The 14,414-nt window shown below is 42.6% G+C and overlaps 1 protein-coding gene across 1 annotated transcript; it reads right to left on the reverse strand.

The window, feature by feature from the left end:
• Window positions 1–509: 509 nt before the first annotated feature.
• ttf2 (transcription termination factor, RNA polymerase II) lies at window positions 510–12,959 on the reverse strand. The gene is made up of 23 exons (XM_079169569.1): window positions 12,924–12,959; window positions 12,725–12,830; window positions 12,271–12,357; window positions 11,788–11,857; window positions 10,761–11,564; window positions 10,086–10,206; window positions 9,712–9,894; window positions 9,018–9,175; window positions 7,854–7,935; window positions 7,042–7,167; window positions 6,783–6,933; window positions 6,065–6,170; window positions 5,696–5,880; window positions 5,295–5,448; window positions 5,109–5,200; window positions 4,282–4,367; window positions 4,015–4,157; window positions 3,545–3,727; window positions 3,022–3,080; window positions 2,729–2,882; window positions 2,459–2,541; window positions 1,719–1,793; window positions 510–1,267 (listed from the first exon to the last, which is right to left on the reverse strand). The coding sequence occupies exons 1-23, from the start codon at window positions 12,949–12,951 to the stop codon at window positions 1,123–1,125; spliced, it is 3,381 nt and encodes a 1,126-aa protein (XP_079025695.1). The 5' UTR covers window positions 12,952–12,959; the 3' UTR covers window positions 510–1,122.
• Between the last annotated feature and the right edge of the window lie 1,455 nt (window positions 12,960–14,414).

Here is a 14,414-nt window from a genome sequence, read left to right on the forward strand (position 1 = left end):
TTATTTTCAGACGTTGGAGACCATAATTTCCGATGTTTCTTCAATGCAACGTGGACATGGATTTTAAGCATCAAAAACATGGTGGACTGCACAAGGAGGACCAAGGGATGCATCTGATACATAAACATTAGTGCATAGTTATAATTTAAAAAAGTATAATATATATATATATCATAATCTCTCACGTTATGAATAAACGCACAAAACTAACAGAATGAGCAGTGCTCATATAGCCAAGTGATATTTAATTTAACCGTTAATGTGGACAGAAGGTATTCTGAATATATTATTTTCACAGAGCAAATTATCTATACATTACCATTCTTCAGTGTTCAAAATATATTTCAAATAAACACCAGGTTCCTTTTCATACATGAGGGAATGCACATGTTAAAATGTCTCCGATATATCTTAAAAAGCATGCATGAGCACATTACAGAGCATCTTGACATTGTGAATTGATAAGCAACAATCAAGTGACTTGATACAGGGAGGCGTTACATGAGCAACTGAATTTATTTAAAATCAACAAACAATACTTAAACAAAGATATTTGAAAACAGCTTTACAAGAAATAAACTCCATCAGGTGACAAAAATATAGATATTAATAAAAAAAGAGGAAATATTTGCTGCACTCCAATAATGAGCCAGCGTAAATCAAAAGAGAGAATCACCTGTGTGTCTGCAGATTTTAACATTTCAAGACAAATTAAAGTTTCCTTCAGACCACGTCGACAATAATAAATAAGAGAAACCGCAGGTCATTGAAAAGCATCGTGTAGGAAGTAGAGTTTCAGGAACAACTGACATCATGTTAAAATAGATCCGCAAGAGCAACATGTATCACAGTAAACATGCCAACAGCAGAACTGAAAAAAGGGACTTAAGGGAGTTTAAGTAAAGGAAAGAACTGAAATAAAAAAGGCACATGAAGTCCAATAACAGGTTGAAAAGCAGTCAGGATGACGGTAAAATCACTGTTCTGGATTAAGATAAAAGAGGAAGAAACCCGTCACTCCACGGTGGAAAATAAGACCTCTAGCAGCTTAGATTCATGAAGTTATTTTTTCAATCTTCTACCCTGAACTTTAAGCGTATCGACGGCGGTTGCTCTCTCGTCTCAGACACCAAAAATGATCCGGAGGTCAGCCAGCGAGAGTTTGGAGACTGTGCTTCCCGTTCCCGTCAGCACATTGTGGGCCAGCTCCTTCTTCTTCACCTGCAGCGTGGAGATCTTCTCCTCCACCGTGCCGTCACACACAAACCTGGAGAACACACACACAACTATTTATTAACACGCACACACCAAATTATAAACATCTCAAATCTTTACACGGGTTACTTGTTAGTTCTTTTATCAGTTTTAAGGCCGTTTTACCAGACTTCCTCTCAGAAATGCTTTTAGTTTATGAACCTGTGAACCTCGGATCCTCTGGTTCTTCTCTTTTAGCTGCTCCACAAAGCAGAACAAATCATTTTAGGATTTCTACTCCGAGTTGTTAGAAGAGCCTTCAAGACGCTCTGAGAACATATTGATGTTTTTAAACAGAAACTAAAAACCCATCTATTCAGCTTTCTTCTCGTTCTCATTTTGTGTTATTATTGCTTCTTGTTCGGTCTGATTTTAAACAATATCTAATGTGTTTTCATGCTATAATTTCAGTATTTATACAGAAATCAACTTGGTTTGGATGAGCCGTCCTGCTGACGCGTTACCTGTGGATGGTGACATCTTTACTCTGTCCGACTCTGTAGATCCGGTCACAGGCCTGATCCTCCAGGGCCGGGTTCCTGTGAGAGGGTTCAGGGGTCAGAGGTCAGAGGTGCTGAGCAGGTCAACAGATTGCATCACTTCATGAGCAGCATTCGACGAGCAAGTCAGTGCAAAATGGAATTTATGTTGTTTATTTATCTCCTGTGTTTGTTTGAGAGATTGAGCACAATTACAGATCTTAAAGTGTATTTTATCATATTTAATAATTCAAAATGTAACCTTTAATGATCATTTATTTATTTATTTATTATCATCATTTTGGCTGTTCTATTGCATACTATAATAAACTTTATAGCACAAAATCATGCATTCTATTATATCAGGCTTTTAATCTGGAGGCTGGCTTCTAAATTATTGTTTGTATATAATTTTATGTCCGTTTTTTGACGTTGACAAAGACTTTTGGAACTTTTTAGAAAGTTTGCTCACGTTTCTTGAAAATTAGAATTGTCAAAACTGTAAAAAAGGTTTTAATGTCTTTAAAATGTTACATTTTCTCGTAAATGGTTCTGTGAGAATAAAGAGACTGGACGCAGCTCAAGTTTCAGTTTAACTGAATCAAGTGAAGTTCAGTTGAAGGTGAAAGTACTTTAGGAACAACAGGAGAGATGTAATAAACAGAATCATTGAGACAGAAGACCGACTGTATCTACAGCCGACGACGTCTAACGGAGCGTCTCACCAGTGCATGTCGATGAGAAACAGGTGATTCCCTCCGATGAGGTTGAGCCCAACCCCTCCAGCACAAAGAGACACCAGCATCACCTTTGGGAGAAAAATAAACAGAAATATTAATCCACAATATGTTAAATGTTGCAAAAATCTGTGCAGAACTTCCTCCATCATATAGTAAAAGTTGTGTGGCAGAACAACGGACTTAACTGTAGATATATATATATATATATATACATATATCTATCTATCTAGTTGGATAGTTTGGTGTGAGACTTGCCTGCGGCCCGTCAGCGTTGGTGTTGAACTCCTCCACCAGGTCCATGCGGTGTTTGGGGGCGACGGTCCCGTCGATGACGGCGTATCTGAGGCCCATCTCACGCAGGTGAACCGCTACGATCCTCAGCATGCTGGTCCACTGGGACACGATCACGCTGCACATTAAGAGAGTAACACACCACCGTTAACGTGGCGTGCATTTGGAAGATATGCTAATGTATTGGATTTTTTTTGCTGAAAGAACGAAACAATTTGGAAAATAACTGAATGGATCGTTAAACTTTAATGTTTCACCTTTTCTGATCGGCACCCTTCTGTCTGATGTCCTTCAGCTCGGAGACGATAGCAGCGATCTGGAAACGTGTGAGGTAGAGGAAAGGTCGATCAAATAACAGCAGTGATGCAGGAGTTTGTTTTTGTTTGTTCTTATTAAACATGGACTTGTTTTTCCATGTTTGACAGGACAGCGTGTGTTCTCTGGCCTCTTGGCGAAGACAGATTTTAAAATATGATTTAATAAACAAAGTTTTCTAAGATACGATCAATCACAGCTGAACGTGTCCAAAGTCTACCAAAACAAAAGAAGAATATCTACGAGTTAAAGAGTGCAAGTTTAACGAAATGAACAAAAGAAAATGCAAGTTTTCGTCTTCCACATTTAATCAAAATGTCTATAAAATAATGGTTTGATTCTGCAGACTGTCTTATGTGCTGCAGTGCATCAGAGAAAGCTCAACGTGAGGTAACCGGTGAGCTTTACTCCACGAGACACTCTGGTACGAGCAGGTCTCCTGCCACACGATGAAGACGTTCCCACCTTGGTGCTCTCACTGGTGTCCTCAAACAGCTGTGAGGCGAAGCGGGTCCCATTGAGGGCCACGGTGTCTGGAGGGTGAGGGCCCGACGAGGGAGAGGGGCTGGAGGAGAGACACAGAGCGTTGAGCTGCTCCTCCAGGGACAAGACGATACCGTCGCCCTGCAGCTCAGACTGGTCCAGAGTCTGAGGGGGGGGGGGGAGCGAGAAGGAAGGAGGGAGGGAGACAGAGAGATAGAGAAAGAGAGACAGATTACAAATAAAGTCAAATCTCTGCTGCCAGGATTTTAACTAGAACAACAAAGATGTCAGACTATGCAGCTGTTTGTTTGTTGTGTATTGATGCGAGTAAACTCTTTGATTAAAGACGTGTGTGTGTGTGTGTGTGTGTGTGTGTGTGTGTGTGTGTGTGTGTGTGTGTGTGTGTGTGTGTGTGTGTGTGTGTGTGTGTGTGTGTGTGTGTGTGTGTGTACCTTCTTCAGCAGCGACAGGTGACAGCAGCACTGACGGAGGCGCAGTAGCAGAGACAGGATGTGGACGGTGCTGGACGCCTGCTGGGGCTGCTGGGAAGTCGACACCGCGGCGTCAGTCTGAGAGATACCAAACTCCTGGGCCACTGGAGAGAGAGAAAATGTGAGATGGCGTCCTCAGTGCTTGAGGCACAAATATGATTCCATATAATCAGTCACACCTCTATAGAGACACTTTAACACGCGTTTACCATGAAACAAACATGTCACCTTTGTCAAAGGGATTAGAACTGGAAGCGTTTCCCTTCTTCACATCGTTCCCTTCGTGTCTCTTCAGGTAGTTCTGCAGAGTCGACCTGGAGGAAAAGAGAAAATCATCATTCTACTGTCAATTTACGTTATTATTACTGATCCATCTACTGAATCCAGAAACGACATGACGTTTATACACATTTAGAGCTGGGAGATGTCATAAGCATCCTTTAGTCATTGTAGTTTAAATGGAACATTATTAGTCCTGATGTCATTCTTACACTCTGAGTAGATAAAAAAATGTGTGCAGGAAATATCTTAAGCTGTTAAGAAAAGGCAACACAACACAATAACATATGGGATCCGTTTTCTCCAGGAGGAAACCTCCGGTTCTTAAGAGTGAAGCCAAAGCTTCACGTGTTAAAGCTGCATTCTCTCTAGTGTCCACCAGGGGGCGACTCCTCTGGTTGTATAGAAGTCTATGAGAAAATGACTCTACTTCTCTCTTGATTTATTACCTCAGTAAACATTGTAAACATGAGTTTATGGTCTCAATCTCTAGTTTCAAGTCTTCTTCGACACAGCATGATGTTCATTTAGTAAATGATGGTCCATTTAGAGTCAAACAGACCATAAAGCAGGGGATGCTTTAGGGCGGGGCTACACGGTGATTGACAGGTCTCTACCAGAGACGTATACGATGTCTCTACGTCACTCCTCCTCAGTCTGAATATGGTCACTTCCTGTTTACTGGTTGAGAAAAGGCCAAGATGGCGACAGCGAAATTGCCGAACTCGAGGCTTCATAACATCAGTCATGAACAAATAAGAAAAGCGTCGCGTTACCTGGATTGGGCGAAGACCACATCGTACACGGCCTGTTCATCCTGGGACAGTTTGAGTTGATGCACCTCGCAGGTCCGATCCGGAAGAGACACCTGGAACCAGGATCCAGAGTGTTCACGATCAATAACAGAAGGTTGTGTCCTTCATAACGTAATGAACTCATAAAGTGTGCGTGTTCGTCCCTACCAGCGGTTTTCCCTTTGAGTCCAGCTGGTTTTTGGTGCGTCGGAGCAGCAGAGTCTTCGTCAGGATGTTGAGTCTCTCTCTGCCTCGGTTCGAGCCGTTGTCCACCTGAGCTTTCCACACTTTGAACTCATTAAACGGAGAACAACGCAGAAACCTGGAAGACACAGGCGGACGCTGAACGAACAGAATCTCATTACAATTAACCGCCTCGAGTTGTGAAGATGAACTTATGTCGGTACATAAAAACAGAACGGTCTGGACTAAAGTGGTAGTGTTTCTTGCTGGAGGATCTGGGTCTGTCCACGGTGGACCGGTGGCCTCCCATTGAAACCCCCCACATGTCCATCATGCAGACAAACCAGAGTAAACATTTCTACCAGTTTTAAAACTCGTTGTCTTACTTGAGCAGCGAGTACATGTCCAGCAGGTTGTTCTGGATCGGTGTACCGGTCACAGCCCAGCGGGCTCCAGCCCTCAGCTGGCAGATGGCCATGGAGGTCTGCACTTTGGGGTTCTTGATGTTGTGGGCTTCGTCCAGAACCAGCCGGGCCCAGGTCACTCGCAGAAGAGGAGCGGAGCGTGGCGGCTGGAGGATGAACGTGGGATGAAGTGAACAACACGTGTCTGAGTTTACTGGTTCTGGCCCCAAAAGAATCCAGTAAATGAAAAGGATAGTTTGGATGTTTTGTTACAAGTTACAGCTTTAAAGCTCATACATGCTGCTGAAGTCAGAACATGAGTATATATATATATATATATATATTACTCACCACTTCATCAGCATCTGTGCTGGGTTTTTCAGCGTCCCCCTTCTGGACCGGGACCTCCTTAGAGGCCAGACTGTACGTGGTCACCACCACGTCAAAATCAGCCAGCCTGAGGGACGGAGAGAGAACTCTTCATTCACTCTGACCGTGAGGGCTTCAACAGAGAGAACTAGGAGTGATTGCAGCTTTATGGATGGACCGTTTTTATTGCTGATGTCATCAAAAATATGCCATGTTTTTTTTGCAGCCAGTGAACAGGAAGTGACCATATGTGGACTGAGGAGTGACGTAGAGACGGCGTATACGTCTCTGGTAGAGACCTGTCAATCACCGTGTAGCCCCGCCCATAAAGCATCCCCTGCTTTATGGTCTGTTTGACTCTAAATGGACCATCATTCACTAAATGAACATCATGCTGTATTGAAGAAGACTTGAAACTAGAGATTGAGACCATAAACTCATGTTTACAATGTTTACTGAGGTAATAAATCAAGAGAGAAGTAGAGTCATTTTCTCATAGACTTCTATACAACCAGAGGAGTCGCCCCCTGGTGGACATTAGCGAGAATAACAGCTTTAATACATGAAGCTTTGGCTTCACTCAACAGAACCGCTGTGAGCATGTTGACTGTTTGTAGCTCCATTTAAAAAGTGAATCAAGTCAAACCTCTGAGTCTCTGTCTGTGTGTTTAACGTTCTAATGTGTGCGTGGTTCCCTCACACTTTGGCCCTTTTCTCCCGGTTGGGTCCGTGGTACAGGTACACCGTCAGCTTCCCCGTCTTCACGTGTCGTTCGATCTCCCTCTTCCAGTGGTGGATCAGGGAGGCGGGACAGATGATGAGGGTGCCTTTAGAAACCACGAGGCCGGAGTCTGGATGATCGAAGACCAAACTCATCAGATCATCCTCTGAGTTCTGGAGGTGAACTCTGGTGTTACGTCATGATGATAAACACGGTGAGAGGAAAAGGTTTTAGTTACCAGATTTGGAGATCCAGCCCTCCAGCTTCTTCTCTTCCTTCTTCTCAACTTCCTCTTTAGCTTTGATCTTCTTGGCCAGTATGAGAGCGATAATAGTCAAGGTTTTCCCCAGACCCATGTCATCCGCTGAAACCAGAGAAGAAGAAACGATGAAGAAGTTTGTCATGTTCTGATCACATTTAAAAACAGAAATGTCTTTTTTTATAGACAATTTCTTCTCTAATTTATGGTGAAGAAAACTGCTTGCACACTTTAAAAAAAGTAAAATTTGAAGTTAAGATGAAGGAGAAAATGTAAAACTCTTTCCACAGAAAAACGAATGGACATTAATCAACTTTACAATATTAATTTATATTTATCTGGTTATTTTTGTTTCTCCATATAACAATGTAAACAAATCAATTCCAAATCCAATGAACTGTGTTCCACTGTAATGCTTTACATTACAGCTGCAACAAATGGCTGAAAATAACGTTGTCAGTCTCTCAAACATGCAGATTTCCTGCTCTTGCTGTTTTACTTCATATCGAACTGAATTTCTTTGGATTTTGGAGAAAACGAGACATTTGAAGACTTCACATTAGACTTTGAGGAACTGGGATGGATGTTTTTTTCCACTATTTTATAGACCAAACGATTCATTTAGAAAGTAAACACCAGAATAAACGATAATGAAAATAATCAAAAAATAATTTTTCTGAGATAATAAAAGCATTGTATTTTTTAGGAGAGAGAACACTTTATCATTTATGAGGTTTTGAGAAGGAATTGACCAACTCCTCTTCATCTTTAATAACAAAAGGTCAATTTACCCAGAATTCCTCCGCAGGGATTCTGGTTTTCTCTCCAGAGCAGCCAGGCCAACGCTCTCCTCTGATGGGGCAGGAGCAACACCTGACAACCAATCACAAGAGGGCGATGTTATCACAGTAATGGACCAATCACAAGAGGAGGATGTTATTAAAGTAATGGACCAATCACAAGAGGGCGATGTTATCACAGTAATGGACCAATCACAAGAGGAGGATGTTATTAAAGTAATGGACCAATCACAAGAGGGCGATGTTATCACAGTAATGGACCAATCACAAGAGGGCGATGTCATCACAGTAATGGACCAATCACAAGAGGGCGATGTTATTAAAGTAATGGACCAATCACAAGAGGGCGATGTCATCACAGTAATGGACCAATCACAAGAGGGCGATGTTATTAAAGTAATGGACCAATCACAAGAGGACGATGTTATCACAGTAATGGACCAATCACAAGAGGGCGATGTCATCACAGTAATGGACCAATCACAAGAGGGCGATGTTATTAAAGTAATGGACCAATCACAAGAGGGCGATGTCATCACAGTAATGGACCAATCACAAGAGGACGATGTTATCACAGTAATGGACCAATCACAAGAGGGCGGTGTTATCACAGTAATGGACCAATCACAAGAGGGCGATGTTATCACAGTAACGGACCAATCACAAGAGGGCGATGTTATCACAGTAATGGACCAATCACAAGAGGGCAATGTTATTAAAGTAATGGACCAATCACAAGAGGGCGATGTCATCACAGTAATGGACCAATCACAAGAGGGCGATGTTATCACAGTAACGGACCAATCACAAGAGGGCGATGTTATCACAGTAATGGACCAATCACAAGAGGAGGATGTTATTAAAGTAATGGACCAATCACAAGAGGGCGATGTCATCACAGTAATGGACCAATCACAAGAGGGCGGTGTTATCACAGTAATGGACCAATCACAAGAGGAGGATGTTATTAAAGTAATGGACCAATCACAAGAGGGCAATGTTATCACAGTAATGGACCAATCACAAGAGGGCAATGTTATTAAAGTAACGGACCAATCACAAGAGGAGGATGTTATTAAAGTAATGGACCAATCACAAGAGGGCGATGTCATCACAGTAATGGACCAATCACAAGAGGACATGATGAGGTGTTACCTTGATGCCTTTGGGGTCTTGGACCTCGGCCTCAGCGTCGGGGCAGGACTCCATGGATTTGTGGAGATGGTCGATGGTCTCACATGTCGCGTTTTTGACCGCCAGCAGACGGTCGTTGGTCATCCTGCCTCCGTAAAAGGCCTGGACCTCTGGGTTTGCTGGGAAACACATGAAGCACTGAGAGTTTAAGGTGTTTGCCCGGATAAAAAGCAGTAATAGAGGAAATTAATCCAGAGATTAATATTTGGATTTTTACAACAGAACATTAGAGCCATTGTGGTGAAACAGCAATCTTTAGGATTTATCTGATAACCCATTGGTGAGATGATACGTTCAACAGGTCTAACATGAGGATAAAGTACAAAATACATGTTCATAGAACAACTAAACAATAAGAGAAAGAATATCATCCATACCATAATAACTACTGTAGAAGCAACGAAATTCAGACGGTGGCTGAAGGTTTCGTACAATTTACATTTATGATTCAATAATCCCAGAGAATATTGAAGTTCTCTTCTTGTGAATTTGTGAGTTTTTTCTTGTAAATGTATGACTTTAATAAGTTTTTCTAGGAATCATAACTCTCTACCAAGCCATCGTAGATTTAAAATACATACGTTTTAATGTTTTTGAATAAAAAACAAAACCAAACCAATGACAGAAATGTCCTCGGCCTCCGTGTTCGGCCTACCTCCATACGTCTGGGTGGACCCCTGGCTCAGCTGGAGCCCCATGGAGCTGCTGGAGGCCTGGCGCTGGGAGGGGCCCGGTGCTGGGGGGGCCGGGAGCAGGATGGTGCCGCCCTGCCGGCTGAACGGGTTCACCCGGCTGCTACCCAGACCGGCATCACCGCCGTCACCTCCATCCTGAGACCCTGAAAGAGATCATACATCAACGCACAGTCAACTGTCTCACCCAGTTTAGAACATTATAGAGCTTTGATATTTATCATTCTTCATTTTTAGTGATTATTTCTGAGTTTTATTGTATGTTAAGTACAGGAAAGTCACTAAAAATCAACTCAGAAACTTGTAATCCTAATATTATTCCTCCTGTAGAAGTTACCAGGCTGAGCAGCAGCAGTGAGGCTCAGAGACTCCAGAGCGTCCTCCAGATCCTTCACCTGAGTCCTCAGACGCTCCCCTCTATCTGGCAGAGCCGCCACGTTCACCACCGACAGAGTCGCCTTCACAACAAACAAAAGAAGATCATTAAACTGTAAATATTGAGCGAGTCTCTCTGACTGAAGCGCTCTAAACTGCGATTCGTTCAGCTGATACTCCAGCAGCGCTAACCTCAGACTAAGGCTTGTTTTTGGGTGCTTTATTGTGAAACAGGAAGTTGTTCATAGGGCTAGGAGATAAAAATGTCTGTCCCAGTTAAGGGAATATACATATACATGTATAATGCTGTATTTTGTGTGAATTAAACACTTGAAAAATGAAAAGTTCTCTCTATTAATAAGAACTTTAGTGCAAAATGATCAGATCTAAGCTTCCAGTTTCTCTCACCAATAACTGCTGAGTTCTTCTCTTTTAACTCAGACTGATCTTTTGTCTCTTTCAGCTGTCGGTCTGGTTGAACCATTGAACAGCGTTTTATTCTCCATCTTCTAAACTAAAAAACATCTATAAGCACAGAGACTTTCTACCAGATAAAAGACCATTCTGACACACAGAGAGTCGTCCTCTCTCACACCGGACTGGACACGACGAGGTAATGACGTGTCGCTTGCTTCACCTTTTTCTGCTGGAGCTGAGCCGTGAGGTGGCCGTGCAGCCCTCGGGGGTCTACCGGCTGACCCTCGACTTTAGACGCCGGCTGGAACCCGGCGAAGTCGGTCAGCGTCTTCTGAACGGCAGAGACGGGAGGAGTTTTCTGAGCAGCGGGTTTCACCGACACCACCACGACATCGTCATCGTCGTCGTCGTCGTCATCGTCGTCGACTTGGTGGATTTGGGTTGGACTGGACTTCCTGGTTTTATCAGAGTCTCTGCTGCTCCTGGGTACAGATTTAGAGACGCTCTCTTTTACGTTTTGTTCAACCAGACCGGTTCCACCCTCGGTCGGTTGTCGAGTTGAGTCCTTGTGAGGATCCCGTGAGGCTGGAGTCTTCGTCTCTGGATGAACAGCCTTGACGCTGGAGGTAGAAACCACGTTTCCCACTTCTCCCGTCTCAGTGTGGTTCTCTTCAGTCTTGTCTTTCACTTTATCGGTCAGTTTCTCCACACCGCTAGCTTTGGGACTGTTCTCCTCCTCGTCTGAAACTCTCTTCTTTACCTTCATCCCCGGTGGAAGTTGTTTGCCTCGGTATGATGAATCCGCCGAGTTTTCCTTCTGACGACTTTCTCCTCCCTCGGCTTTGTGACTCGCCCCGCCGTCTCTCTCCTCGCTCCTCTTCTCCGCGCTCCCACCACGCTGCATCCTCCTCCACTCAGAGCCCTCGTCCGTCTTGCCGGAGGCTTTGAAGGGGTTTCGGACGGGCGGCAGGCAAGATGGCTGCAGCTGCGTGTCGGATAGAGGGTTTCTCTTTTCCTTCTCGGGCTGCAATGATGGAAGACGAAAAGATACTTAAAAAATGGGAAGCAGAGAGACAGCGGAACAAGAGACTCCTGGCCGGACTCAAACTGTGGAGTTTATGGTGTGTGTATTTATTTGTCCAGTTATTATTATTCGACATAAAGTTGTGAACATGAGTGTGTAATGATTAGAAGAGATAAAGTGTTTTAATGTATAGAAATAATAAAAGGTGTGTATGGTGTCTTACTGCAGTCCAGGGAATGTTTCCACACCACTTCTGGCCTGCTTTTTTACCCACAATGCACCTGTAGAACAACCTGGAAAAGGAGAATAGATGGAGAGATAAACTTTGATTGTCTATGAAGGGGAAGATTGTGTTAGGACACAGTGCTGCAGTCGGCTGCTTTAAATAAATAAACATCACAGAGACGACATAAAACAATCATAAAACATACAGTAAGAGACATTCCACACACAATTGTCTTAGTAAAGTATCTGCTGCATCAATTGCACAAGTTAGCAAAGTGTGTTTGCCAGCTAAAGGAGGTTGTCTATGTTGACTCTGAAGTATTTGTACGAGGACACTTTCACGATGGCACTGAGAGGCCAAACGTCCAATCCAACCAACCAAGAGGAGCTGGAGACAAGCATCAAATGTAAAGCTGCAACAGCAATGACTTCTCCGTTACTTGTTTTAGACATTTAATAACAACAACAATAATATATCCACCTGTGGCTCTGCTGTTGTAGACTGTAGGTGAGAGCTTGGAGCTCCACCGTCGAGTCTTCATGTTGGAGGCAGTGGGACGGGGAGATTCTGAAGGAGACGATAACTCAGATCAAAAACAATCCAACAGCTATCACATCATTATAAAATCACCAGTTATGTTTTGACGATGGCAATTGTCAGACTTGTACCCGGCTGGTATGAAGTAATAGTTGACTGGAGTGGATTAAAACTGGAATATGATTACCAAGCAAGCAAACCAACTGTATATAACTCAGGAGGAACCAGATGTTTGAGCACTTTTTGGGTTGGACTACAGAATTCTGAAGGCTTCTTTATTTATTCATAACGATGATTTATGATCATATCCCTGCAGTGGGACACGCACGCACGCACGCACGCACGCACGCACACACACGCAGTCTCTAAAAAGGGTGACGTCAGTACTTTTACTCACCGGGCCACGTGAGTGAAGTCACAGCCTTGCTTGTCAACACAGACGTAGAAGCTTCTGCCTTTATTTGGTCCGTCTTTAACGCCCGTTTTTAACATACACACGCTGCCTGTGTGGAGGACATAGAGGACGAGTTACACACAATATTAACCTTTATATTCTATAACAAACAGTTAGCTAACTTTAACTTTAAGAGACTTACCGTGGACATCACATAAAACCTTCTCCATTGTCCTAACTCATTCAGTTCACTTTCAGTTACCTGAACATGAAAGTTAGCCTTTTCGTATAGACCAATCGCAGCAGTCCTAAAAACACATCCGGTAAGCAAATGTCAGTTTAAAAGTCGACGTACATGTGAGTAAATACAAATCACTTATTTTTGCTATAAAAATAAAGATACAACAACGTAGGTTTAATATAACGTAGAATACATAAGAACGTTAGCATAAAAAATGAAAACTCAACGCTACACTAGATTTTATTCTCTCCATGACTTTTATTGTGAAATATCTTTGCGCAGCGCCGTTAAACCGGATGTAATTCGAAGCTAGCTTTTTCCCAAAAGCTAGTTTGACACGAATGTCATTTTGACACGAATGTCATTTTTTATATTTATAAAGCGTGTGGCTGTAACATAGTTGAACTATTATGGTCGCTTATATGAAACAAAAAAACGTACAAAACAAATAGCGTAAAGACATTGAAGACGTTAAAGACAAACGAGTGACGTCACGTCCGCATACGGTCTGATTCTGACCCACAATCCTGTGGAGCAGCAGATGTGAGTTAGAGGGTTAAATGTTAGTTCAGATTCACTAAAGTCAAACAATCACACAAACACACTAACAGATGCAGGCAGCAGTAGACCAGCAGCTCCTGTGTTCTGAGAGGTTAAATTAGTGTTTTTGTGAATGGAGTCTGGTGGAAGTTCAGTTCCCCGTCAGAAAGGGCTTTTGTTTTATAGAAGCTATACATGTGTGAGCCATATTTAAAGGTTTGTATCTTCAGTAAGAACACATGTTTGGGGTTTAAGAGCAACAGTCAGGAAAGTCTGACGGCCTCCTCAAGCTGCTCTTCATCCCAGCTGACAATCAACACAAAACAGACAAACTAAATAAAATATCTCAGCTACTTCTAAGGTTAATTAAACTAACTGTGGAGAATAAAAGGAGGGATGTAGGATAACAAAGAGTTAACTTGGCGGCCTGCTGGGCTCATGTCCAATAACGGTTACTTCTTTTACTGGTTTCAAACCAACTCCTGAGAGAAACATCTGGCTCTTCATCTGTCAAACGCTTTAACAAGTTATAAATAGAATCAATTTCAGTCAAATCAGTTCTGAGCACAGTACACTAGATACATTAAAAAGATGTTATAATTGTAAATTCACAGTGATCATCACTTCATCTCTCCGTGTGGGACACATGAAAACTGATCATTTGCACATGTTTGAGCACAGATGTGCTCATGTGAGTTAAAGTCCTTCTAATGACGCTCAGGTTTGGTTTTGGTTGTTGGTCACATGTCGTCTGTTCCACGTCCAGAAATGATCCGACTGGACCAAAGTTCAACAACCCTTAAAGTACTTTGTTAAAGTAGTACTAGTACTACATCTGTGCATGTGTGTATGTGTGTTTAGTTTTATGTATGTGTTCATATTTTATTTAGATTGTTTGATTAGTTAAGATAT

This window comes from Pholis gunnellus (assembly GCF_910591455.1).
Source record: "Pholis gunnellus genome assembly, chromosome: 12".
NCBI classification, from domain to species: domain Eukaryota; kingdom Metazoa; phylum Chordata; class Actinopteri; order Perciformes; family Pholidae; genus Pholis; species Pholis gunnellus.

Coding starts and splice junctions, on each gene's coding strand:
- ttf2 (XM_079169569.1), bottom strand. CDS start 12,951: ATGGAGAAGGTTTTATGTGATGTCCACG. Junction 7,168..7,853: donor TCCCTGCGGAGGAATTCTGG/GTAAATTGACCT, acceptor CTCTGGTTTCAG/CGGATGACATGGGTCTGGGG. Junction 5,201..5,294: donor ACTCAAAGGGAAAACCGCTG/GTAGGGACGAAC, acceptor TCCTGGTTCCAG/GTGTCTCTTCCGGATCGGAC.